Genomic DNA, 27,903 nt, shown 5'->3' on the forward strand with positions numbered 1-27,903 from the left:
GTACTTAGCAGAGGATTAGAAACATCAGAGTGATCCTCTCACTCTTTCTGACATGCCTGCTAACCCTCCTGCCACTAATTCTAATATCAAATATGTTTGGATTGATATAAATATGCTAACAAAAGGTTTTTATCAGCCAGGCCATCATCTGCTTTTAAATCACTTTTGACAATCCAGTAATAGATGAAATGCAGAAATTAATCTGAGTTTTTCATCATGGATGCATGCAGATCATGTCCATGCAGAGCCCAAAGGAATACATGGGGTCTCACAGACACAGATCCCACAAGACAGTAGGGTTAGGGCCAGGAAGGATAGCAAATGACTCCACTTCATTACTTGAGCTGAGCAAAGATCAAATAGCAAACAAAAAAGAAAGTGACAAAACTTACAGCTGGGTATAAACGGAAAGAATTTTTTAAAACTTTGTAAGAAAAAGGATTTAATGCTGCCTTCTCAGTGTTCCTGGGAGATCCTCTGGCAGTCTGGAGATACCCTGAGTGCAACAGTAGCTGCCTTGGAAGGGCTTTTGTATGCTGGAAGCATGATGAAATGGCCTGGCAATGATGTCTGAGCACTTCGTAGCCTCACAGTGTTGAACAGCATGGTGACAGAGTAAGGGGCATTGCAGCTTTCAGACGTGCTGGTTTGAACAGCTGTGAAATGCCACAGAACTTACAGGGCATCACAGGCAGGGGACACCACACCCCAGCGAAGGGACAGGGTGACACAGCACGATGCAGCCAGGCAGTCAGCAGGGCCAAGAGGGGCTCTGCTGACTCCACTGTGGCACGCAGCCCTGTGGGTTATGGTGCTGTTGGGGCAGCCTAAATTCTCAGTTCAAACCCTCAGCTCTGCTTAGCAGGACCCGTGTGTATTGGTGGGTGACAATCTGACTGTGAGCACACAGTGTGCCTGTGCTGGCAGGAGGGCCAGTGGTGTCCTGGGGTGCATCAGGAAGAGTGTGGCCAGCAGGCCAAGGCAGGTGGTCCCCCACCTCCACTTGGCCCTGTCTGAGAGCACATCCAGAGTGCTGTGTCCTGTTCGGGCTCCTCAGCACTAGGAAAAACAAGGAGCTACTGGAGAACGTCCAATGGAGGCCACAAAGATGATTTGGAGTCCTAAGCATGTCTTTTATGAGGAGACACTGTGTGTGCTCATGCATAGCTGGGCTGTTCAGCCTGGGGAATTAATGCATGTAAATATCCCAAAGGTGGCTACCAAGGGGATGGTGCCAGACCCTTTCCAGTGATGCCCAGTGACAGGAAAAGGAGCAGTGTCCATAAACTAAAACACAAGAAGCTCCACCTCAGGATGAGGAAGAACTTTTTTATGTTGAGCGTGGCAAAGCACCGGAACAGCTGCCCGGGGAGGTTGTCGAGTCTCCTCTCTGGGGACATTCAAACCCCACCTGGGTGTGTTCCTGTGCCACCTGCTGCAGGTGACCGAGCCTTGGCAGAGGGGCTGGAGGGGGTGATCTCCAGGGGTCCCTTCCACCCCCGACACTGCTGCGATTCTGCGAACCCGGCGGGAAAGGTCTGCAGTGCACACTGTTACGTCACGAGCGGCGGTTTGGGAAATGGTGACGTCACCGCTGGTGTCACACCGAGGATGGAGCGCAGGGCAGGAGCCGAGGGCAGCAGGGTCACGGTGCGGCTGCACAGTGACGTTCCCTCTCGTGGGCTGCCAACTCCCCTGCACGATGCGCCGCGGTGACGTCATTCGGGTGTGACATCACGACGCCCGTGATGACGTCACCGCCGAGCTGCCACCACGGGAGCTCGGCAAGCCCTTACCTGCCGGCGCTTGTTGGCCGCCTTGGGGGGCATGGCCGTCCCTCAGCGCAGCGGCCACCGCTCGCCGCCCCTCTCCGCAATCCCGCGCCTACCCGGAACGCCGGAAGTTGATAAAGGCAGCCATGGCAACGCGCCGGAAGTGGCGGGCGGACACGGCCATTGCCTAAACCCCCCGCCCACTCCCCGAGGGAGGGAATGGTACACCCCAGCAGGCGCTGCAGAGCGAGCCCAGTGCAAGTGACAGCTGGCCCCGCCCACTAATGAATATTCAAATAAGGGGCGGGGCCACGGGAGCTGGTGATCGGGGCCCGCCCATCTTGACTATTCAATGACGGGGCGTGTCGCTGGAAACAGGGCGGCCGGGCACCCAACTAGTGCTGCGACCGCGCCCACATAATGAATATTCAGAAGCAGGCAGGGCCGCGGGGATCGCAGCGCTCGGACACCGAGCCATTGCACAGCGCCCCGCCCGTTATGAATATTCAAACGAGGCGGGGCAGCGGCGCGCAGCATCCGGGCCCCGACCGAGTGACAGCGGCCCCGCCCTCATGAATATTCACACCGGGGCGGGGCCGTGGCCGGACCCGGAAGCGGCGCGGCTGAGTCACGGCGGCGGCGGCGATGAGGCAGCCGCAGCCGCGGGCGGTGTCGTTGTCATTGTCGCTGTCGCTGTCCCCTCTCGGCGCCTGAAGAGCCGCCCGCGCCCGCCCGCCCTGCTCCCCGCGCTCCGCCCGCCGCGCCCGGCGCCGCCGCCACCATGATGGAGGAGATAGACCGGTTCCAGGTGCCCGCCGTGCGCGCAGAGATGCAGCCGCTGGTGAGGGGCGGGCGGGCGGGGCCGCGCTGTGCCCGGGTTGAAATGACCCCGGTGCCGAGGGGGTCGCGCACACGGCCCCGGGTTTTGGCGCTGCGGGTGCGGCGGTGTCGCCGTTATATAACGGGATGTCCTGGGCGCTGCTGCCGCCGCCATCCCTGGCGGGCCCGGGGCCGCTGCTGTGTCATCCCGGGCCATGCTCTTATCCTGCCCCCCCTCGTCCTCTTCTCCTCGTCGTCGTCCTCCTCCTCCGCCGGTGTGTCCCCCAGCGCCGTCGGCAGCAGGAGCGGGCGGGGGCGGGCGGGCGGCTCCGCTCCTGCCGCGGTGGGCACGTCGCTGCTGCCGGAGCATCGCGGGGTGTTCTCCCGCCGCCGGGCACTGGAACGGCCCGGGGACAGCTGGGGAGCGGCGGAGGGACCGGGGAGTCCGGTCGGAGGAGCTAGAGACGCTGAGGACCCGTGGGCTTTAGATTGACTTTTACGAGATGGGTGAGGTCTGAGGCGGAATCGGGCGGTGTTTGTGCCCAGCCCGGGCTGGAAGCTGCGGGGAGCGATGCTCCCCGGGGACAGCAGAGCTTCACGCGGTGGCTGTGAAGTTACCTACGGTGTGAAGCTGCAGGACCTTCTCCGAGGATGGTTTTGTACCCATTGCACTCTACACTTACTGCAGTGAGGAGACGCTCATCTTGTGTAAAGTCCAGATGTTTCTTCTGCAAAGAAACGTCTCTGTCAAATTAGCTTTGCTCACAGAAAATTCTTTGTATGAGGAAAGAAACCTGTGAGGGTTTGATGCCGTGCCGCTGTATGTGTTTTTAGTATCAGGATGTTTTTTCACTTCATAGATGCAATTATACTCAACTAATGAGCTCTGAAGAGCCTGACATAATGGTTACACTACTACATGGGACCCTGGGGAATCTTTTCAGAGAAGGAAGTCTGCAGGCTCACAGGACTTTGCAGATGTGTAAGTGGGCAGTTAGAGTGGTCCTGGGCTTTTGATAGCTTCTAAAATGAGTTACAAAGGAAAGCCAGCTGGCTGGCAGCCATGGGAGATGCTAGACCATCATCAAGTAGTGCAAGACTTCTTATGAGCGTGTAGCTGCATTGCTTTGATGCCGCAGGCTCATGTATGTGTTGTGCCCCATCTGCCTGACACAGAACTCTTGAATGTGTTTGCCCATTTATGTTTTCTATCTGGATGAGGTTCTCTTGGATGTTCCCTTCCCCGTGTTACTGTGTTTCTCAGTCTCTGCCTGAAGGTGTGTTATTTGTATCCTGGAACATGTTGAAATACAGTTCTTCTTGGCATTAGAGTGAAAGCTGGGTAACGGGCTCACTCGCTCAAGGTGTTGATTCCCTTTGGCACCTGGAGTAAGCAATTCCCATCTCGGCATCTGATTGTGTGAGACAGGCATATGAAACCTTTGGGGAGGTGAAAAGAACTTTAATGAAATACCTGCACAGTTATTTTTGGCAGCAGGTGAGGGTAGGTTATTGACAGCTTTATGCCAGCACTGAAGCGCTTCTGAGATTGCTAATATATCAAACCATTATCAAACCAATATGTTATTCAGAGTTGATTTAAACAAATCCTCGGTTCCTTGTTGCCACTAGTGTTTGTAAGAAGTTGAGAACACAATAAATGTCTTGTGAACAGAAAAGCTCTACAAGGTCTACAGAGTCAAATTATTCCTCAGTGGCAAGAAAAACATTTCTTCTGTAGTGGGAGTGTTGACAGATTCTGAAAATATGCTTAGCTTGGGTTGGTTTTGTGGGTTTTGTGTTGGTTTTTTCTCTGGCTTCCAGCCTTCGTGGTGGAGCAGAAAACCGTCCATACAAGCTGATGTGGGCTTGTTGTATGTCCTACTTATTGTTGGTGTTTTTATCAAGAAGACACAACAAATGTGACAAGAATGTTTGTCTTTATTCCTTTATTTTAGGCATAGTAGTGAAAGTAGCAAGTTCGAAAAAGCTGTTGCCAGACAAAACAGTACTCCTGAGTATTTTCTAGAAACTCCATAATAATGGTGGAAGAGTGGAATTTGCAGATACATGCATGTTTGCATGGACATGAACCAGGCAGAATCCAAAGAGCTTCTCTGGTCCAGCTCTGTTGTCTCGGGATAAGATGGTGGATTGTGTAGCAGCAGTAGCAAGCTTAGGAAACAGGTTTACTCCAACATCCAAGAATTAGGAAATGTTCATGGAGGGATTTAACACATGCATTTAAAGAATACTCTGAATCTGTGCTTCAGGGTTTTGGTTCTTTTCTAACTACCAGAGCTCATAGTGAAACCTTGTTGTTTTGGGGAGCTGTTGCTGTGACTGGTTGTATAGGATTTTTCCACAGGCATGGAAATGCTGATGGTGGTCTCAGAAGTCTGATGTAACAAGTCTAGTACAGCATTTCTCATGGTTTCCTCTGCTTTGTAGCTCCTGGTCTGTAGTTTGCAAGTAGACACCGGATACTCACAAGAATCCTTGCAAGTCTAGGGTTTTTCATATTAATTTACTTGGGTACCACAGTTCTGGCCAATACTATTTCTTTGTGCCATTACAATTACCATTTGTCTGTCACTCTCCCTCCCATTCTGTACTTTAAAGGTTGTGGTTTAAACCCAGTTAACAACTAAATCACTCACAGCCACTTGCTCACTTCCCTCCCACGTCAGGATGGGGGAGAGAATCAGACAAGTAAAAGTGAGAAAACTTGTGGGTTGAGATGAAGACAGTTTAATAAGTAAAGCTAAAGCCATACATACAAGCAAAGCAAAACAAGGAATTCATCCACAATTTCCCATGTGCAGGCAGGTGTGTCGCCATCCCCAGAAAAACAGGAAGAGCTCCATCATGCCTGATGGCTACTTGGGAAGACAAATGCCAGCACTCCCAACATCACCCCTTGTCCTTCTTCTACCCCCAGCTTTATATGCTGAGCATATGAAATGGAATATCCCTGTGGTCAGTTGAGGTCAGCTGTCCCATCTGTGTCCCCTCCCAACCTCTTGTGCATACCCAGGCACCTGGCTGGTGGGGCACAATGAGAAGCAGAAAAGGCCTTGACTCTGTGCAAGTGCTGTTCAACAATAACCAAAACGTCCCTGTGTCATCAACACCGTTTTCAGCACCAATCCAAAACACAGCCCCATGGTAGCTACTGTGAAGAAAATGAACTTTCATCCCTGTTAAAATCAGCACAAAAGTACAGAATAACAGTGTCATCCCAGGACTTACTGCTTTCTTCCCAGTTTAAAACCTTTCAATTGCAATGGTCTCAAGGAGAGATGTGACTGTTGCTCCTTTCTACATTCAAAAAGCTGAAGTGAAAGTTTGTTTTTCAGGTGGGACCTAAGAGTCATTGTGACTTGCCACTGAAGATATATTAAAAAATGTTTCTAAGCATTATTCCTTGCTGAAAGCGGAGACTGTCCCTTGCTTGATTTGTAGAGTATACAGTAGATGAAATAAATTTTCACCCTGTTCCAACTGGAACAGGGTGTCCCAGCAAAATACTGTTCCCTTGGAGTGCTGGACAGTGTGTGACAGGTCCTGAAATGAGGTTTGTGAAGCTAAGCTTTGCTCAAAACCCTTTACTTTGTGTTGTTGACCAGCATGCATGCTTTTTGAATGTCTGTTCATCTGCACAAATAAAGTGTCATCTTAGCTTTTGATGTCTTTATACTGAACTCCAGGACAACTGCTGCTGATCTGCCTGGAAACCATCTGACAGGCCTGCTGGTCTGCCCATCTTCAAAATTAAAAGTTTGGTTTCTCTTCAGCATATACTAGCTGTGTCTTTCTTAGAAAGCACTCTGCAACCTTTTTGAACCCCTCAGCTTCCAGACCTGCTGGAACTTCCTCTATTTATTGCTGACACTTCCACTATTTATTGATCAGCTGTCTGTCAGGGGTGACAGTGCATTAATGTCTGTTGTTTAGTGACTGTACATCCTGACAACGACCAGTGCTTTATTTACAGAGCAGGGACGGAGAACCTGACATGGCTTTTTACAAAACTAAGTTCTTTAAAGCTCAAGTGTGTCTGGTTATGGAACACTGTCTCTTTGACAGCATTGTCCCACTTAGGTCTGTGCTGGCTTCCCACTGCAAGGCTAAGGGCACCACCCAACTAGTACAAGTTAGACAAAGCCTACCAGGACATCTGGTTGAGGCAAGTTTCTCTCTGCTGATAATAAGTCACATAGGGATTGTGTTGCAGAGCTGAGAAGCATTTGGCCTGCAGGTTGCATGTTGGCCAGGTCTGTCATATGTGCCCTCCTACGCTTCACATTGGATGCATTGATGTGAAATTAGTAAGGTGGGCAGTCATTTCCTCCTCTATCCAGCCTGTTTGGATAAGCATTGGATAACCAGTGTTTCACATCTTTGAGAGACACATTACTCTGCATATTTTGATATTGTGGTACAATTCTGTAAATATTCATTGTGGAAGAGAAGACAGGCTGGTAACTGGCACTTGGTGACATTCATGTGGTGCCCCTCCATGAAAATGGATGATTTGTTCTGATCCACATCTCTATTATTTTATATTAGTTGCTTTTGGCTTCTATCCTAAAAATGTCTGCCTTTTAAAATTAATAAAAATTAATTTACAGGGTGATTTGTTTGCTCCTAATGCCTAGTGTCATGTCATCCTTATTGACATGATGCAAGCTCAACTGCAGGAGCTCTGTTCTGCTTAGATTCTGTTCATCTCCAGCTCAACTTGTCGTGTTCCTTCTGCACTCACAGAAAGGCTCTCTTCCTCTGCTGCTGGGTAGTGGGTTATTTTCAGATAAAGATAATTCAGGGATTGCAGGAGTGTGATGAGGCCTGAAATTCATTATTTCTGGGACATTTATACTTGGTAGATAGCTATCTTGGCTGATGGAGTTGGTATTTGATGTTTTGACTTCCAACTAGACAATTTTTCCCAGTCTGATGGTGGTGGTGCATTTGTTGTGATGATTTTATTTCTCCCAGGTTTTTGCTGGGAAGGTTTCCTGGCAGAAAATTCTCATTACAGTTGTAGATATTAATGGGACAGAGAGATGAAGGGATACTTGAAAAGCGAGGATGCTGCCGAGGAAAAAGAAGTAAAGTTCCCTTTGAAAAAAAGAATGGCTGACCCTGTAGTTGTATGTAGACCTATCTTTTCTTCAGCACTGGAGCCTCACTCTACTCTCACAGCGATTTTTAAATCTGTGGTTTGGGTTGTTACCTAAACTCTTGCCATTAAAATGAAATGTACTGAGCACAGTGCAGTGGGGTTGTATTTTGCGTCTGCTGGTACGTGGAACCCTCCCAAGCCCGTGTCTCTAGCATACACCAAGCCCTGGCTGGCATGTGATGGCAAAGTGACAGGTGACAGTGTTGGATCACACATTGCTCCCGTAGACCAACGCAGGCAGTTTCTGTTCTTAGCACAAACATGAAAGTAGAGTAAAAGTACTTTTGCTTCCATGGCACCACTACAACTTTTCCTAAGAAAATGCATCTGTCAAAATGCAGCAGCTTCAGTGGAGCTTTGACACAAACTTCTGAGACTTTGGCTTACTTTCTGAAAACAGCAGGAACACAGTATTTCAGTTTCCCAGATTTCAGCCCACATGAAAAATGGGAGCTCTTTCCAGAGAAATTGGGCTGGTGGTTCCTGTATCTCAATCTGAAGCATTGTGCCTGGCCTGGTTCCTTGCCAGCAGGGGCCTCAGGCTGGTAGCTCTAGTTATGATGATGACAGCCAAACTAAGAATTTTGTTCAGCCAAATCCTGCAGTGATACTGCTGGCTCTTTAGCTGAAATGCCAAATCTGCACCAATCCTGGAGGTGTAGAATTTTCAGAAACTTTGAAGGTACAGAAGATGCATTTCTATATAGGTTTTTTTTTTTTAACATTAGAAGAGAATGAAAAATAGATTATCTACTGGATACTTAGTTTTTAAAAAACAAACTGTAATTTTAGTCAGCAGAGAGTATGAGTGCTCAGCATGCTTATAAAATCTGCATTCTTTATTTTTGCAAAGTGCTGCCTATCTCATCTTAAGAAAGCTGTGCTGCACACTAAGATCTCTTTGGTTTTTCTGATGCATCCCTAAAATGAGGAAAAACCTAAGAACAGAAAATGAAAAGTAACTAAAGCGAAAACAAAGGCTGTACCTATAGGGCTTAGAAATAGTATGTTAATGCAACATTAGGTCTATAGTGCAGGTACACAAAAACCTCATCTTTCTAAAAGGAAAAGCTTCTAAAATGAAAATGTCATCCTTATATATATTCATTGTAAGGTAGCCCAGGGGTTACATGGCTACGCATTTTGTAAATGCCTATAGTACATGAGACTTGTAATGTTGCAGTACTATGGGTTCTGAAATAGACTTATTTCAGATAATACTGCTTTTAGTTACACAGCTTTTTTCATGTTCTATCATGTCATCTATAGCACTAGCCTAAATATTGCCTCCCTGAATACTTAAGTTAATTGGGATTCTGTCCCCTCCCTGTCCAATGTCAGGGCTGTGGCGCAGAGGTACAGGAACATTTTTATTGCCACTCCAGGCCAGGCTAAAACTCCAGCAGTGATCCAGCATAGGGTCCCAAATGGAGATGGTAAGGGATGTGCTGCTGTATCTGGAGGATGACCAGCTACAGGATATGGGAGCATGTTCTGGCTGGCACTGTCTCTGCAGGAACATTGCTGCTGCTTCTCTGCTTCTTTATACAAGCTCTGACTGTTGTTGCTCTGTCAGTCATATTTGGGAATCTCTTCCTGAGTGAAGAAAGGTATTTAAAAGAGGGCAGTGAACTCTATGAGCAATTAAATCTGCACAGTCCTCTCTTGGGATTCTACCATAATTCCCAAGAGCTTGTGCATCTGTAACATGATGTTAATGTCTACTCAGACAGCAATTTCTACTACTCATGTAGCCATATCCTCTCTCTGCCAATAGGTAGCGGCAGGTCTGTAAAGAGACAAGATGAGTAAAATTCCAGGATGAGAGAGGAGAGCCAGACATGCCTTCAGTTCTGCAAGTCTTCATTCCAGGAGAGCCCTCAGCTTACCAACAAGGCTGTAACCTCTCTGGAGGTGCATCCTAGTTGTGGTGAAATTGAAGCCTGAACTTGATAAGGATAGAGGAGGAGACCCCATCACCAGTTTGATCTGTGTGGGGAAGGGGATTAAAAGTGGAGTTGGCTAGTGGCAGGACTGGGTGTCTGTCAGTGACGATGGTGTGCCTGTTTTTTGAAGACATTTTAAGACCTTGGCTGGAGTAGTTGTCTTTCATAGATCAGTTATTTGTAACATTCAACAGACAGTCTGTAGAAATGTGTCTACACTTTCCCCTCACACCTGTACATGGCCATACATCTTCAGTGAAGTCTTGTGCCATTTTGAGTATAAGGTTCCTCCAAGGTTATTCTGTATTTGTCACTGTAAGATTGACATTGTAGTGATGCAGCCACTTGCAACTAGTAAATTCATCAGTTCAGCTCAAAGCCTTTGTAGTCTCTCTGACCATTATTCTTTGAATTTTAAAGTGTCATCTTGTGCAATGGATTGGTGTCCATTTTGTAGTAAGCAATAGGAAGCAAGCATTTGCTTCTTTGGTTTATTCTCTGAGGATACTGAGTTGGAGTGAATGATATTGTAGGTGGAAATTTGCTCTATTTTGAAGAGTATTTGCTGGTGAATCTGCTTGACTTTTGTACACATCCATCACCAATTCACAGGATAGCAAGGTTCAGTTACCAGTTCAGTAAACTTCTCTACGAAGAAATGCTCTCCTAAATACGTACAGACTATACTGGCTGCATCCCAGCTGCTTCCACTAGGTCAGTTGCAGAGTCATCTTAGTTATGAACGGAGGAAAGTTTATTTTTAGTAAAGCTGAAGGTAGCACACATTGCTTTTGATGAGAAGAGCACTGACTCTCTAAAAATGGGTAAGACCTTATTTCCTATACAGGAGGGAAGAGGGAGAGCACTATTTGTTCCTTCTTAAAAAGGTATTCCAGCTCTACTGGCAATGGAGATGCAACCTCTGCTGTGAACCAGTTATGTTGCTAGAACATACAAAATGGTTTCTGAGCTTGGTGATTTCTACTGCATAGAACAGTAGAACAAAGTCGTTGGCTATCAAATAACTGGTCACCAAGAGACTCTGGTAACCCAGCACCGTCTGCCTACCAGAGCACATTGTTTAGACTCTGTGTGTGGTGCTGAAGGAGGTAGCACAAACCTACCTCAGCTCTTTCCTCTGCATGCTTCCAGAATAGTCTGTGTTAGAGCTTTTCTGAGGAGCTGCTGTTTCATTCAGCATCCAGGAACATCAGACATGGATTGTTCTTTGGACATGGTATGGTGTCTTGCCTCATGCTTGTCTGACACTCCTTTTTCTTAGTTTCTTTTCAGTGTCCTTCCTGAGCCAGCTCCCATTCATATGAGCAGCTGATCTTTTGGGTTCTGCAGCATTCAGCCTAATAAATCCTGTAGACAGTTTCTTTTCCTGGGCCATGCAGAGCAGCGATATTCTAATAATCATTTCTCTCTTGTGTGTTTTACTGATTGCATGGCAATGTACATTAGTGATAAAGTACACCCATATACAAGCAAACTGTTTACCTAGGTTATTTCTTGTTTCTTGTTTTTGTTTATATGTGGCCCTAGGTGAAAACCAATCTTAGTGCTTGCATCAATGTCAGAGTTGCTTATGCTGGTCTAATTATTGTTTCCTTCCCTATCCCCCAGTGAATTTGGGGCATGGTGGTTTCTGTTTTTTCAGCAAGTTGCCACAGGCGTTGGAAGAGCTTTTGAGCTGGGACGAGATTGCCTGCTTTGGTGGTGCCTCTCATGCTCCTTTCTTTCAAACAGTTGGCCAGTCAAAGATCTTTTTTACCTGGTGGACCAAGTATCTTTAGCTGCTTTAAATGCAGTCATATTTGTGTCTTCTTCAGTTCATCATTTGACTTTTCTGCATAATTAACTAAGGTAATTTGACACTTTTTGAGTTTCTGTGTTCACCTATGCAATGGTGTTCTCACACTTAGGAAACTGTGGCTTTTTCCATCAAAGAGAGAAAGTATTGCAGTCCCTGCAGAAGAGCCCATTGGCAGAGTATTGCAGCATTTAAAAGGACCTGTTGGTTAGACACACATTTGTAAATTCAGAAGAGATTAATTTACACTTGCGTAAGCTCTTTTATTAGTATTGCTTAAGTCATGTTCCCTGACAATGAACTATTCCCGTTTTCAGTCTTTGCCTGATGTACCAGCCTTACAGCAGACTAGTGATGGGACAAGGGAAGCAGATGGGACTTCCCATGTTTTGCACCAGCTAGTTCTAGGAAATCAACTCCTTGGAAGTTGTTGAAGCATGAAGTTCTAGTATCTGTTAGAGAAGAGAAGGTAAGGGGATTCAAATCAAATAATGAAGTTCAGCAAAGGTAAGTGTAGAGCGCTGTGCCTAGAGAGGAATATTCAGTACAGGTTAAGAGTTGACCTACAGGAAAGCACTTGGGGATGCTTGGTGAGAAATCTCTGATTAAAAAGGCTTTTACATGTAGTGTTTAACACAGTAGAGAGAGTACTTACTATTTTAATACTCATGGGGCTTATCCTCATTGGTAGTGACTCAGTTGTTGGGCTTAATTTCTTATCTGAAACTTGTTTTTTTGTCAATTGTTTCAAGGAGCTTCATGTATAATGAAAGACAAATTTTAAAATTTCTGAAGTTTGCAGAACCCAAACATCCAGGGAGCTGTTTGAGCAGACTGACGTGAGATATGGGAGAGAGAGGGAAAGAGGTGTGCATTTCATGGGGCACATGTTGTTAATTGAAACAAAAAACCAAACAGGAATGTTCCTGACCGGAGACAGCATTACAAAGCTTTTGCCTGGCAGAATCTTGTGACTGATGCTTCTAAAAACAATATACTTCTTTGTATGAAAGCATGATTTTTTTCCCCAACAACATGCATGTGATGCAAATGAAAAATACACTGTGATGGCCAGAGCAGACTCTCCAGCTGAACATCACATACACATTGTCCAGTCAGTGCTTTGTCAGTCAATGCATGGAAAGGGACAATCACACTGATGTAACAAAACTAGTGAAAGTTCAACCTTCCAGACTTCAGTAGTTTGGAGTAGGGGTCTGAAGTGTGCAAAGAAATGTGCAGTGCTCCCATGTCAGTACAGAGACCAACTCTGATGGCACAGCCTCCCCTCTGCAGCAGCACTACCACTAATGCTTCTGTGGGACAGCTTTGTTCCAGAGGCAAAATAGATTAGCATAAGTACAGCCTGCGTCATCAAAATGGTGTGATGTCTTTCGAGTTGTGGCATTGAGCCCTAATGGTAGCAAATGTGGATTTATTTTGAAAGCACAAGGCAATGCATAATACCTGAACCTTGTTTTTTCTCATGGCATCTGTCTGTGGAATGTGCATGGAGCAAGAGAAAGCCAAACGTGATGTCCCTTGAGGAAAACTGGAGGGATATGTGAATAGGATGGGAATGGAAGTGTGTAACAGGGCTTTCAAGGGATCCATGTAGTATGGAAACAGCAGGAAAAGCTTTTTTTTCCTAAGCTTAAAATTCTTTCTAAGCTTAAACTTCAAAGGATCTTGCAGCAAAATTATGTTGTAGTCCAGGGAAAGATATAACCATTCCTCTCTACCCTTACCAATCTCTTCTGGGCCTGTGGGTCTGTCTAGATCTCTAATCTTAATTTCCCTTTATATAAGGGGGAAGAAATGGGAATCGCAGTTCTGAGAATAGTAACAAGAACAGCATGTTCACAGGCTCTGAGGATGGAGGTCACCTAGCCCACTGGAGCGTGTAAAAGCTGCACTTCACGTTGGGTTCTTGGCAGTTGATAAGCCACGGAGAAACTGCTGGCTTCTGATTCCATTTCTGTTAATGTGTGTGTCAAAAGTCAGATCAGCTTCCAGTTTTGATCCCTGCTATTAAGGGGAAATGGGTATTGTTAAGGAGTTAGAGCAAGTCCAGCTCTTCTTGAAAAGATGTTATGACATCTGTACTGAGATTTAAGTGGCAGGAATTGCCACTTCAGGACGCTAATGCCATACCTGAAGATACAGTCTAGAATTCTGCAAAGCATTACCCATTCCTCTGCTGTTCCAATGGAATACAATGTCATACTGCCCCTTGTTTTCGTAATTTCCAGCAGTCAAACCCTTTGGTGGATGTATTTTAGCAAGCATATCACAAAAGCAGTTCTGTGAAAATAATTTCATGTACTTCTTGCAAAAATTAGGGCAAAGTGATTGTGAAAATAGCTGAGATGATCCATGCTGTGCTTGTAAGAATTATTATAAAGAGATTATCTGGTTATGGGAGAATGTTTTATTTGGATTATGTAGCTACACAGAATTTATAATTCATGCTTTCTGCAGAAAAGAAGTTCCCCTGTGCCGCAATGGGAAATGTCAGATATGAGCTTTTATTAACTCTAAGGTTCTGTTTTGCAACACTGAATTTTCCAAGATTAATCCTTGAATTTTGGGAGAAAATTTCTTCACATACAGTCCAACCCAGCAGGAGAAGTTTGTCCCATGAGGTTGACTGGTAGCACTTACAAGATCTAGAGGTGCTTCTGTACTGACTTGTAGAGGAGCAGTGCTTGCTGCTTGGATTTTTGACTGTAGCTGTGCACAATTTAACACATAGGTGAATTAGGTGCACGCTTCAGCTCTTTTCAGAGACTCAGATCCTGGTTGTTGGGTCTGCATAAATGATGGAGAAAGTATGTGCCAAGACACCATCTCTCTCTTTAACTCCAATCTGATAACCAGTATTCCATGGTAATGGTGTTAGTAGTCCCAAAGTTTCTCCTTGCTTCTCCAAATAATTAACCCTTGAATCAATATTTAGTACTATGTGCATTGCAGTGCTTGTTTTCAGGAAGCTTGGTGGCTAATGTGCTAGGATCTGTTTGGAGAGGCACAAGGTGCTTTTACTGGCATAAGAGGTGTGTGTTTGATGCTTGCTCACTTCATTTCTTCCTTCTTATTAAGCCATGGATATTTGACAGTGGCTGTGATTCTGAATGCCCATGGATAATTCCATGAAAAAGCTGTGACGTTACTCTGTCTTTGCAGATTTACTTGATTGCACAAGGTCCTGGCAGCTTTTTACAAATCCTAATTGCTTTGAGGATCAAACATTTTATTTCTGGTTTCTGTGAAAGCTTCATCAGATTATAGGAACATATAAGGAAGTTTTTTCAATAGATATGTAGGAGCGCAAAACAGGGTCTTAAGGTGTTAAATATTTTTTTCTAGGCCAGTCGTTTTTGTGTTTTTGAAAGATTTTCAAATGGCCACTGAAGTCTGGCTTGCTATATTAATTAATAACTGGGAGAAAGCTAGATGCTTTTAGCACAGGTATCCTGCATTGGTGTCACAGTTGGTAGATATTGCGGAAGCACCAACTGGGAGACTTTGCATAAATTCAGAACTCATTAACATCACAGGGAATTGCCAGCAGTCAGTTGCAACAGTGATAACATGTTCGTGCTGACACACAGAGAGCCAGGAGGTGTGGATAAAGCAGGTCTGCTAAATGCTGCGCCAGGCTTGATATTCTGAAGTGTATTAGACCCTTGCTGAGTTTTTATCCCCTTGATATTGCAGACTTGTTCTTTTGGTTTAGCGAGGCTGAAGAACTTTCTCTTAATAGTCTGAAGCTGTACTTCAGGCTGTGGTCTTAATTGATAAACATGACAAATCCTTTAATTTTTAAAGGCTGAAGTCAGTTCATCCGTTTTATTATGCAAAAATAGAAGTGCTCTTCCTGGGGCATTACTGGGGCATGGGATTTAATTCTGCTGATTGCCATTGATGATAAAAACAAAAGGTCCAGCTTAACTGGTAAATCATATGAAATTTAATGGTGGTCACTTCCAAGTGAGTATTTTGGTAATTTCAGTAGTCCTCATTCAGCCTTTTCTTTTGTATTAACAAACACCATGTATCTAAGTTAGTTTTTAGGTGGATCTATGCCTGTTCTTCAAAGACAGGGTAGTTTCCCAGGCATGTTGTAATGCTGCCCATCCTGTATTGCAGTGAGTAGGGAATTTCCTTATGGATCTATCACTGTCACCAGAATCCTCTTAACCTTCAAAATATTGTAACACATGTGGAAATACCATTCTTTACTCAATCCTTCTACCAATAGTTGTGTCAGTTGCCATTTTGTATTGCTGGGTCAGATTTTCAAAAGCTATTGTCATCCTTCCCTGAGTTTCCAAATAAGTTTTGCTGTATTTGTTAGCATGACCTCCAGTTAATGCCTCAAGTGTTTGCCCACAGCCAAAGTCTATTGTAAGCAAACACTGAACTGAAGTCTCACTGTGCATCAGATGGTGCAGGCAGTGCTTGGATGGTGTGCACACACAACACTGAACCAGATCTACTTGGTTAGTTTTCAGGAAGGTTCCTGTCTCAAGAAAGGGTCACTGTGGTCACTTGATGGGTGATGGTATGCACAGCCCCCTTCAGAGGGCAAGGGGCACCTAACAGACGTGGCCTTGATGGGGTAAAAACTATATATGGTTAGGATTCAGATTAACCCTCTCCTAAATGGTGTCAACAGTTCAGGCTAGACACTTTTTAAAGGCTGGAAGGACCAGATGTATGTCTTCTGAAATTATTTTAAAACTACTTACTTTTTTCTTGAAGAAACTTAAAAAATAAACATACCATGTAAATATAAAAACTTAAAAAGAGGAGTTCTTGCACCTCTCATACAAGGACAGGCAATCCTTGTCCTTGTATGAGACAACATCCAAGAGAACAAATCCAAGAGGATAAACAAATCCAAGAGAATTTGGATTGTTCAGCCTGGAGAAGAGAAGGCTTTGAGGTGACCTAATTGCAGCCTTCCAGTGCATAAAGAGTGATGGAAAGGAGCTTTTTACAAGGGCATGTGGTGACAAGACAAAGAGAAATGGCTACAAACTGAAAGAGGGTGGGTTTAGATTAACTACTAGGAAGAAATTCTTTACTATGAGGATGGTAAGGTACTAGAACAGGTTGCCCATAGAAATTTTGGATGTCTCATCCCTGGAAGTGCTCAAGGCCAGGCTGGATGGGTGTCTGAGCAACCTGGTCTAGTGGAAGACGTCCCTGCCCACAGCAGGGGGCTTGAAACCAGATAAACTTTAAGGTCCATTCCAACCGAGGCCATTCCATGAATCTATGATAATTCTATGATTTAGCAGTTCCTGAGTATGTCCAATTTCTACCTGTTAATATTTACAGGTCTCCTAGTCATTCCTTTAAAGTAGGATGGAGAAAGGGCTTATAAACCACTGTGGTTTATTTTAAAGTTATTTTACTGCTTGCTGGAGTGAAATAAGAGGCTCTGTAAACCTGGCCCTCCTTCAGTTTGGCAGATCACCTGGAAAACCACCAGCCATGTCCAGTGTGTGTTCCAGCCTAATTAATGTTTCCTGACTTGAGTTCCTGCTCTGAAACTCAATTGGATTTGTATCAGAAAACAGCAAAAACTTTATTTATGGCAGAGAGGTGTGCTGAGCAGTGAATGCACATCAAAAAGCTCTAAACTGAGAATAGACATGTCTTCTGGGATGGAAGGGTTGGTGCCTGAAATCTCAGCATCAGTGATGGAGGGGAAGAAAGAAAAACATCTTAAGGACTCTTAATAAGCTGTTACCTCCAGGTCAGTGGACATCTTGGTATTGCTTTACTCTGCCATGGGTGCAGGTCTGTCTTCTCACCTGGGTGAAACACAGCATGTTTTTCAGTTCACAAAGCCAGTGGACTCCTGATAAACCTGTCCCCCAGTACACAGAAGATTTGTAACAGTCTCTTTATACACCTTAAAAAACCCAAACCAAACAACCAATGACCCAAGACATTTCAAAGGGCTATATACCTTTGAGTAAGGAAGTGGGAAGCATTTTACCTGTTTTTGAGATTGGTCTCTGTCCTATCTTGCATCACTAAGTTGTGCTGTGTGAGGAGCTAAAAAAAAAAAAAAAAAGAGTAACCAGCTCTCCTAACCTAGGTATTGTTTTATGTTATTCTGAATAACTCCTGCCTTTACCACTATTTTTTTTTAATGGAGGTCTCTCCTCTCTGGTGTTGATAGAATTCTAGCATTAACTAGGATGATTTGATGTTGAATAGATGTTTTTCTTTCAAGTTTTCTCTCTGGTTTTCTTTCCTTCATGCCTCTGAAGTCAAGAAATGAAAAATAAATGAAAAACCATTACCTTTTTGTTTTGTTCCAAACCTCAGCTGGTAGGTTTATGAGAAAAACAACATCCTTCCTTGAAATCTGCTTTATTATTATAAGATTGGTGTGATGGAATTTTTGAGATTCTTACACCTGCCAGTGCAGAGAATTCTTATATAAGAGATTCTTATATGTTGCTTTGAGTTATTGTAATAACTCCTGGTAAGAACGATGTACCTAGTACCAAGTCCTACTTGAGATGCTGGGCATCACTCTGGTTTTTCCTCAAATGCTGGCTTTGCTACTGCAACAAGCTTTTGTTGGCTACTAGAAGTTTCTCTTCCAGCAGTACTTGTAGCGGGTGAAATACTAGAGTCAGTCTAATAAATGTAAGTTTCAGTGAGAGCATGTAAAAGTTGCATGACATTGCTCTGGTGAAACAGAAAGGGTTTCACAGTGCGTTGGCTGGCAGTAATAGTGCACAGACATTTCAGTTTAAGGAAAACCAGTTTGCACATGTACACTGCAATGGCTGGTTTTTAACATCCTCAGCATGTGTTTTAAGTTCAGTTTACACAAATGTGTAAACTTAGCCGCCTTGCCCCTGTAGCAGCATTGCTGTGTGCTTCTGTCACTTGTTCCACAGCAAGCTGTATGGTCACAGACTTAAGTGTTACAGCCAGAGATGAGTCTGTGGTCATACATGCCAGGAAACATCACAGGGCAGACACCAACCAGCCCCAGTGTCAGGCTGTGAATCATGCTGCACAATGAGGGACTCTTGCGCTAAAGCTTTTGAAAACAAGCCCATGGTTAAAAGTTGGGTTAAAAGCTGCTGGTAAAGCAGCTAGCAAAGATTCTTTCTGATTGCCAGAGGAGGTGCTTTCAGAAGTCCTTCTCTCCTTCTCATAACCTGGAGAAGGATTTCTATAGATTTAGCAATGTTTGTTGTGCTGAACTGGGACTTTTCTTGCTAGAGCTCAAACACAAGGCAGCCTTTACTGTGTTGAATGCCCATTGAATTATAGAGGCCAGGTAGTAGCAAGAACAACAGCCAGTATCATTTAGAGCACTTTCTTAAAAATATTTTCGCTGGCTTTTATAGAATGTGCCAATGGCTTAATGTGACACATCCTATTTTTAATGCAAACAGCTCCCTTCTGGATACCTAATGTTATCTAGAAAATGGGCAAGAGATACAGCAGCTTTCGAGGCTTGGTATTTAGATTGGAGAAATTAAGCTGCATTACAAGGTTCAGTGAACAGGAACATGGGCTGCCTCATGGTGGCTTTGGTGCAGGCTTGCCATCTGGCTAATTATCCAGCGGATGGTGGGAGGCCTGTGTGGTGGTTCTTCTGCTACCTGCAGACCTCTGACAAGTTTGGGTAAGCTGGAGTACTTCAGGTACTTCAGCGCTTGCAAGGTAAAACTCTCCTGTAGGCTGTTGTTCTGCTGTTTTGGAGTAGCAGGTACACGTGTAGCAGTGAAGAGTTGGACTCGGTGATCCCTGCAGGTACCTTCCAACTCAGAATATTCTGTGATTCTCTGTTTAAGCTAAAAATTGTGCCAAAGCTCCATCCACTATGGTCTGCTGAAAGGATGAGTTATAAAAACAATGCAAAAATCTTTCTTCCCCGAGTTTTTTGAGTCTGTTCTGTCTGTGGACCTGTCTCTACTAAAGAGCTATTGAAAAAGGGACGAACTGGACAACTGGTGCTGAAGGGGTTTCGTTCTGTCCTGAAATATGTAGAAGGTGGGTAAGAGTCACAGAAGCATCCTGATGGGCCAAAATCAGTAAAATTTTCTGGTCAGTACAAGCAACTTTTAGCCCAGACTTCCAGGAAAGAGGCTCATGGTCCTCTAGATTGTTCTTTGTAAGGTTTAAACTTTCTATATGTCGTGTTGATTAGGAACAGGATAATTTTGTGGTGCTGTACCACTGTACCTTTAAGTGTTCTCAGGTCTGGATGTTAGAAAAATAGCTCTTGAACCTGAGAGTTGTACATAAATGTCATCTCTGTGTCAAGAATAAACATCTGGTTGGATGTGCACTCGGTTAATATTGATTAAAATTGCAGTCTCAGTTAAGCAGAGTCTGGTGATACTGTCCTTTTGTTGCTAAGGGCAACCTACATGCTGTAAACTCACTGAATATTAGATTTATATTTAATGTTTCCATTGTCTTTCTGGTACAAACAAGGTTTCTTCCCGTAGATGAAGAGAGTTCTGACAGCCCTTTGAGGACGCTGAAGCAATGCTAACGAGATCAGGGATTTAGATGTCTGTTTTCGATTGATTATTTTTTAAATGTCTTTCCATTGTGGATGTCATTTTCTGTTTGAGTCTGTCTTTCCTTTGCTTCCTGGGATGGTCAGTGATAAACAGAAATCACCAAACAGAAACAGTCCACCTTCTGTGTCATGGATTTAGGGTTCACATTTCTGCAGTGCCTCTGAGGTTCTGGCAGGTCTCCCTGTGGAGGTATTGGCTGTCTCCTAAGAAACCAATCAGGCAAGTGACAGTGAAACAAAACTAAATTAATAAACTGTTTATGTGAACTTTCCACTGTAGCTCAGCAGCGCATGGCTCTCCTGGAAGCAGTGGGAATTCTCCAACGAAAACAGCCCAAAGAAAAATCAATCCTGTCCTGACGATGAAACAGTGTGGGGAACCTTACAGCTCCCAAGAGTTAGACACTTGTGTTCCAGAGATGATCGCTAATGTAATCTGCAGCATTGATTTTTTGTCTTTCTAACCTCTGGTTGTTCTTGCTGAAGTCAGGGTGGTCAGCAGCTAACAAGGGCTAGAAGGAGCCTTGTGCAAGTGTGACCTCCACATCCTCTGTTCTCCCTGAACACCAGTCCTCTTGTTCCTGCAGGCAGGATGTTACAAGCTAATGTGATGCAAGACCTAAAATTCTGAAATTCTTTAACTTTTATATAGGCGAGAAATATATGAATATGCCTTTACAATGGACAAAAATTATTTCTGTAACAATTTTTCTCTTAAAACTGAATGATTTGGCCGTGCCCTTTAGCTAACTGGCATGGAACTATTTCTTTCCTTATGAACTGTGTATCCCTTTATTTTAATATGTTTCTTAAGTCTCTTTCATGGAAGGAACCTCCTGCCCAGTATGGAATATGATGTGTTGTGTTGGTTTCTGGTGGTGGCTATTGCAACCACATGAAAAAATTAATGGGGATATGGCGCTGTTCTCCACTTCCAGGAATATCTGAGGATGCATCCATCCTGTAGGCACAAGACTCCAGCATAATGTAGAGATGCCTGAATTAATGTTAAGCTGAGCATCTCTGTCCAGACATGCCAGCGTGTAGCCTTCCAGGACTGCAAGGTTTGTCCCAAAAGTCGGGTAATTTAGCCTTCAGTGAGCTTTGTGCTTTTTTGATGAAAATACCTCAGGTAACTTGTTTAAAGCTAAGTGGAATTGTCTTTCAGCTGCACTGCACTAACTCAGATAGTACTGAGCCCCTCAGAGCACTAAAAATGTTTTAACCACTTGAGATTTGCCTCTAAGCTATGCAAGAGTGTGTGCTGATCATGCAGAGGTTTTATTGGTCTTGTGTCTTCATTTACTAACAAGTTCCAGCGGCTTCTGGACATGCTACTTGTGGAGAGTAGCCTTTAGTAGTCAGGAAGGAGATTATTTGATGTTTGACTTCAGTTTTATGTGTCCTAAAGGATGTGTTTTGTAGGTAAGTAAGGGGGTTGCATGGAAACATGGGTATAAGTGGCTTTGCTGAAAAACAGGGAAGAAAACAATTTCTCTTGAGTTACTTGCTGAACTAAACTGTAATTAAATTTCCAAGTAAATTCGAAGTGCTACAGAATATTGCATAGAGTTGTGCATCTTTCTTATTTGTTCAAGGCAATGATTCCTGAGTGCAGTCTGTAAAGCTTTTGCAGATCAACAGTATTTCCAGCTATGCTGCTGTATTTCCTCCTAAAAAATTAGAAGGTGTTTTGCGAGGAGGATTTTTTGCATCCTGCAGCTGTAAGGAAAATGAGCAAGCAGTATGGATTGGCCTCTGGTATCTGTTCTGTTTTTTCTTGGAACTAATCTTACTCAGTAAACATATTTTAGATAGTTCTGATTTCTGTGACTCCTATGCAACCATGGTGTGTTGGGCTCTGGAGAAAACTGGAAACAATGGGAGAGCTTAGCAATGCCTTCATGAAAGCCAACAGACAAGAGTTTTAAATTACCTGTATGCCTTGGCTGTTCCTATAAAATAAGTAGGTCAATGGGTGGGCAAACAGAGATTTAAGATCTTGCCAGATGAGTCTGGAGGACTGGGTTCACAGGAGAAACTACATGGGACCTTTTTTCTAACAACTATTTGTTTCAGGACAGTAACATCATTTATAATAAATGTGTGAGCTAAAATACAAGTCTCTGATACCATTCCTGGGTCAGCATGCTGTGCGGAAAAAAATTAACTAAAAGGTTGGTGCGAATTCATTCTAGTATGGACGTGCCTTGGTGTGCTGGCTTAGAGCTGCAATGCAGGGTTTTGTTTCTCAGGACAAGTAGCCCCAAAGGACTGAACATGCAGTGTCATTTCCTGGCCAATCATGACAAAGCCTTTTTATTTCCAGACATTCATACTACTGTGCTCAGCAGAGGCTTGAGGTTTTCCTGACCTGGAAGTCGGTTTGATTGAAATTTTTTCTTGAGTAAGACACGGTATTTTGCATGGTGGTTCTGCAGATCAGCTAGTTTGCTTTCAAAGATACCACTAAAGATGCCTGTCTTAAGCGTCTTCTTGCTGCCAGCCCTTCTGCTATTCCCCCACATCACTTCAGGTTGCCGTGGGGTCAGATCCCACTTCAAGTACTGGGATAAAACCAGGTGTGCTTGTGTGCAATTACAGGTTTCTGTCGCTGATGTGAGAGCCACCAGGCTTTGTGTGTGTCCGCAAGAGACTGGAGGTGAAGCAGCTAAGGAAAGATTTCAGTTTCCCAGCAGAGGCTTGTAAGGGTGTTTTTGTGGGACAGGGTGTAATTGTTGGCAAGGGGTGGCAGCAAGTATCAGCACAAAGATCTTGGGACTATCTGGGATGGGACACCAGCTGTCACCATCTGTGGCAAGCTGAAGCAGAGGAGATAGAAAGAGATCCTGAAGAACTGCAAATCAACAATCCATCCATCCATCAGACGCACGCAGAAGAGGAAGCCCCAGGCTTGCTGGGTGTTCAGTGGGATGGGAAACAACAATTAGGCTGTAATTAGGCAGTGATAAATAGCACTGATAAAGAAATGCCAGAGGCCATTGACCTTTAACAAGGCTTCTGATAGAAGGCCACAGCCCATAAAAGTAAAATCTTTTCCAAGAGTTTCTGAAACCTTGGTAGACACAAACCTGCCACCAAAATTTGGTAGAATTGAATGCAGTCTTCACTGAATATTAAATATAACACTTTGGACTGTGGTGGTCTTCTCAGCACAAGCTGCTTTTTCTAAACAATTCAACATAAATTTACCTCCCTTTTCAGAATTTTCAGAGGGAGAGACCTCTACCTCTGAGTAGGGGGCTAGACCCCTCTGATTTTCCTGTCCCTGCAAGTTGCATTGCACAGCCCAGGCTGGCATCTCCCAGTACAGGTATAGAAGTCAATATGTTAGAAATCAAAAGCAACTGCACCTTAAAAATGCCTTCAAGTGTGAGCAACTTCCAGCTTTTTTAGCCACCTTGTTTTAAATGACACTTTGAGAAATTCTTGTCAATACATTCATGGGGAAATAAGTCACTCATTTAATCACTTAAAGCATTAAAGACGCTAGTTTTCTGACACTTGCTGGTTCTGCAGTGCATTTCTAAACACCTGGTTGTCAGCAGAACAGAATTCAAAAGCAGAACGTGTTGTTTTTCGTAAACACTCAAGGCTGCACATTGTTTTTACCTCTTCTTTGAATAAGCAATATTACTTCTGCTTCTGGAGAGGAGCAGCATCTGGTTAGGTATATGTAATGTGCTGTACCAGTCTGAACAACACACACTTCTGTTCCCTGGAGACAAAGAGAGAGACTTCAGAGGTGTCTGATTAGTTGTCAGCCTGTTCTCTCGACAGTTTTCAACTTTTCTTCTTCTTTCAAGCAACCACTTATGGAGCTCCTGTGGGGAAAACAGTTGAGTGGAGAAACACTTGGATATCAAAATGCAGAGAAGGTTTCTGGAAACACAGCTGCACACTTAAGGAATGTGGTGGCTACTACACATGCTTTTTAAGAAGAAAGAGGTACAGGGAGATCCTTGAATTTGAAATTTGGATTATGGTACTGTTGCTTTTTGCTGCAGTCTTAACCAGTTGATGTCTGTCAGGTAACACAGACCTTGCCAGGAAATTCACTGGCTAACTTAATTGAATTCGATTTTAAACCTGTGATCAACTGTTTTAAAGAGTCAAGACATATATTTCAACTTGTTATGGTTGAAATAGAACATGGATATCCACACTTCATGGTTTGCTAGCAAACTGGACAACTCAATGTCTGAATACCTGGTGTCTAGGTCTGACATGCAAAACCCCAGCTTTTTTGGTAATTGTCTCTTCAGGGGCATGAGAAAGATTTTCAGTTTATTAACAATAATTTCACAATAGAAAAATGAATTGAGAGAAAAAAGGGAAGAAAGCTTTTCTTTTTAAGCAACCTGTGAAAGAGGACTGAGGCAGAGACCAGTATATTCTGAAATCTTGTTAATTCATGGTCAGAAATTTGATCAAATTTGAAACACTTTGCTTCAAAATGCATTTATAACGTTAGTAGTGCAGTGCTTTTAAGGTTTGTCATTGCTTTTTAAAAGTTGTATTTGTGCATTATACCTCCAGTTTCTGTTCCATAGTTTCACTAGCAGAGTAACAATTTGAGAGGAGGGATATCAGATTCATTGTATTGTGACACGAGAGTCTGGATAAACATAACAATTGATTAATTACTTTTCTTTGTAGACTGATACCAATAGCAAAAATAGTAACTATGATGTAAGTCTAGATTTAGTGGCAAAGTCAAAGTTAACCTTGTCCAAAAAATGAAGAAAGACCAGTCATCAGAGTTAAAAACTAATGCATAAATGTAAAGTTAATGTCTTCAATTTATGTTCCGTGCTTGCTGATTTTATTTTTAAGTCACTGGTGTTAATAGGGGTATAAATCACTTAAACACATCCTTCTATCTTTACCTTGCAATGCAAGGCAATGAAAACCAGTGCTGCAAAGAATGTTCTGGAGGGAGCAGAGATGTGTTTTCCTTGCCAGTTCTGTGTGGCAGGTCATTCTACCCTGGTGAAGCTTTGTGCCTTCATGCTCTTCTAATCAGTACAGCACAGCTTGGTCTCCAGTCTATTGTTCCGTAAAACTTTATGAAGCCTTCTATTTCAACATGTTCTCTTGAGTTTCTGTTGTTCTCATTAATAAATGTTTATTTGCACTACTTGATGTTTCATAAAGCTTTTTGCTAAAGACTCAACTGTTCCAACATGGCTGTGTTTTCTCTCACCACACAATAATGTCTGTTCATGTAATCACTACGAAAAGGAGAATAAACTTTCCTTCTAGAATTAGCTGCCCATGGACCAACAATCATTGTGTTGTAGTAATATCTACATTGTATTGTAGTGTCTTCATTCAATAGCTTTGATCCTAATCTTGAGGCATAAATTTACTCAGTCCTGGCATACTGCAGTGCTGGGAAGATAGGATGGGTTTTTAGGGGGAGTCTGAAGCCTGAAAATCCTTCTGTTAGCATCACCATAACACAGTACAGGGTCCTGTGTGAAACTGGGGGGAAAGGGTCCCAACTGGGCATAGGGCAGGCATGTTTTTTCCAAGGAGCCTCTCAGCCCCTTACAGAGCCAGCAAATTTTTACCAGTTACACATCTATGATTCAAAGGCTGGTTGATCTGAGGAAGTGAAGCCTTCCTGGGTCTTCTCTGTAAGAATGAAAAACGTTGAAGTGGGTAGGGTATAGAGCAAAGAAGGGCAATAATTGGGCATAAAGAGCTGGAATTCTAAACTAGAAAGGATGACTTTGGCTTCCCAAGACTTCAACCAAAGAGTTGTCCTGACTTGCAGTGGTGGTGTTCTTCAAGCTAGCTGGCTTGGTAGGAAGATGCTCTTTCTATAAGAGCAGCTCAGTCCAGGCCTGGATGGTCATCATCCTGCTTCATGTGGCTTCGCTTGTAGTTGAAGTGGTGCAGGTCAGATCACACAGTCTCTGACACTGCCAATTCCCTCTTTACCACAATATGGCTCTGAGTCTTTAAAAGCACTCAACAGTTGCGTTCTGGCTGTGGGAAAGGATTCTGCCACAGGGTTACATTGCATGCTGCTCATCAGGAGGATGTTCCTTGAGTACTTAAGTGGAGTGTGTTTGATCTAGGCCATTAAGATTTGTGGATTCTGCAATAGTATTTTGAGAACTGATTTCCAAATGTGGAGCCATGCTTTAATTTCTGTGCAGGACTGGAATACCATGCCGGCTGACCCCTTATAAATGCTTGATTGGGTTTGAAAGAAGCACATCTGTGTCTAATGAGTCTAATTAGAAATGAAAAGCATTTTAATAGCTTTTTGGTGAGTAGAGAAGGACTTCAGTGCAGAGGGTGTGTCTTGATGCATTCGTGGTGGGGAAGGAAAGCAGAAATGTGGCCCTGGGAAACTTCTCATTAACATCTTGCAGTTTTTGAGCCATGTGCACAAAAGCCCGTGATGTTTTAGTTGTTCGGTATTGTTCAGATTTTTAGAGGTAAATGCCTACAACACACTTCCCTCATCTTGTTTGAAATGCAGGTGAATGCCCAGAATGCCACTGACTTGCCCCACTTAGCTGTGGGGTAAGTTCTGCTTTGAAGCACCTCTGTAGCACGGAGGAAAATGACAGCATGTTTTCAGCAGCATGTGGAAACATGGAGGTGATTGAAGTGCAGATCCTCCCTCCATGACACAGTTTGGTTGTAGAAGGACAGGAGGCTTGTGACACTGAGTCTGTCCATTTCCCTTTGACACACGTTTTTGTGGCTGATACAAGCCAATTTTAGAGCTCTTTTTGAAAGATAATTAGGATGCCATACTTCAGGGTTCACTGAAAAACTCAGAGTAGAAAAGATCCAAACGAGTGTCCCACTGTGGGAAGAATGGGCAGAAATCAGGCAGGCTGGGGTTTGTGTGGCAGCTGCCCACAGACTGGACCATAGACTCCAGCTCTGAGCAATGCTTTCTCCTTCCTGGCAGTGGTGTTCTAGGAGGGGTATTGCTGCGAGCTGGGGGGAAGATGGTTAAAGGTCAGACAAAAAATCTTTGTGTAGCCAAGTTTCTTTAGTTTTCCTAGTCAGGCAACAGCCTGTTACATTTTAGAAGGAAATCAGAAGAGGTTGATTTTTAGAGAAAAAAATCTGGCTGTGGATTGGTGTCATCAAACAAAGGGTGAACTTTGACCACTGGGTAGCACAGCACTTGCTGTGTCAGAGTCAGAATGGTATGGAATGGTTCAGAAGGGCTCTTGTGAGTATCATGTGTTAACTTTCATCTTGTTTTTGAGGGTGTAAGCTTATCCCTTCAACCCTGTGCTTTGGGGTTTTTTTCCCAGCTCTCTGATGGATCTCGTGTTATCCCCAGTAGCCCAATGTTCCTCTGTATAATGGTTGTTGAGGTTCCTCTAGTGTCTTTTTTGGGGTTGGTTATTTTGTGGTTTGGTTTTTTGTTTTTTGTAATTATAGGTTGTGATTTCTTTCAGGTGGAAGGTGAATTAAAAGAAAAATTTAACCAACAGATTAAATTGCTCAATTACAATAATGCTGGCTCTTCCCTCTCTCACACAGACTTTGATGGAATGGAAGATGTGTTTGGGAGAAGAACAGTATTGGAGAAACCTGCACTAGTGTTTGAGACCCTTTAAAAGAGTCACCTATCACCACATCATAACAGAATACAGCCACTCAGGTCCTGCTGTGCTCCGTTGTCATTAGCAGAATTCCTTCTTTTCCTTGTGTGAATTTATTTCAAAATCTAAATCAAAATAAAAATTCATTCCTCTCTGCAGCTGTGATGTTCT

General features: G+C 43.7%; 2 protein-coding genes and 1 long non-coding RNA gene across 7 annotated transcripts in view; 2 read left to right on the forward strand and 1 right to left on the reverse strand.

The window, feature by feature from the left end:
• The window catches only part of DNAI1 (dynein axonemal intermediate chain 1), a 136,287-nt gene extending 134,309 nt beyond the window's left edge, over positions 1–1,978 (reverse strand). The window contains exon 1 of one of the 3 annotated variants that reach the window (XM_085042523.1): positions 1,797–1,978. In XM_085042523.1, coding sequence (XP_084898649.1) covers positions 1,797–1,829 — 33 coding nt within the window. In that variant the 5' untranslated portion in view covers positions 1,830–1,978. The remainder of the gene's footprint in view (positions 1–1,796) is intronic. The other 2 variants (XM_085042522.1, XM_085042524.1) reach the window with 2 other exon arrangements.
• A 156-nt stretch (positions 1,979–2,134) lies between these two features.
• Positions 2,135–27,903, forward strand: part of FAM219A (family with sequence similarity 219 member A) — a 93,476-nt gene continuing 67,707 nt past the window's right edge. The window contains exon 1 of one of the 3 annotated variants that reach the window (XM_085043414.1): positions 2,135–2,613. In XM_085043414.1, the coding sequence (XP_084899540.1) occupies positions 2,554–2,613 (60 nt within the window). In that variant the 5' untranslated portion in view covers positions 2,135–2,553. The remainder of the gene's footprint in view (positions 2,614–27,903) is intronic. The other 2 variants (XM_085043413.1, XM_085043415.1) reach the window with 2 other exon arrangements.
• LOC146425163 (uncharacterized) lies at positions 2,625–27,890 on the forward strand. Its single transcript, XR_014847050.1, has 2 exons — positions 2,625–2,866; positions 27,671–27,890. It is a non-coding gene; the product is annotated as an uncharacterized LOC146425163 (long non-coding RNA).

This window comes from Lichenostomus cassidix, chromosome Z (assembly GCF_008360975.1).
Source record: "Lichenostomus cassidix isolate B80296 chromosome Z, HeHo_3.0, whole genome shotgun sequence".
Taxonomy (NCBI): Eukaryota; Metazoa; Chordata; class Aves; order Passeriformes; family Meliphagidae; genus Lichenostomus; species Lichenostomus cassidix.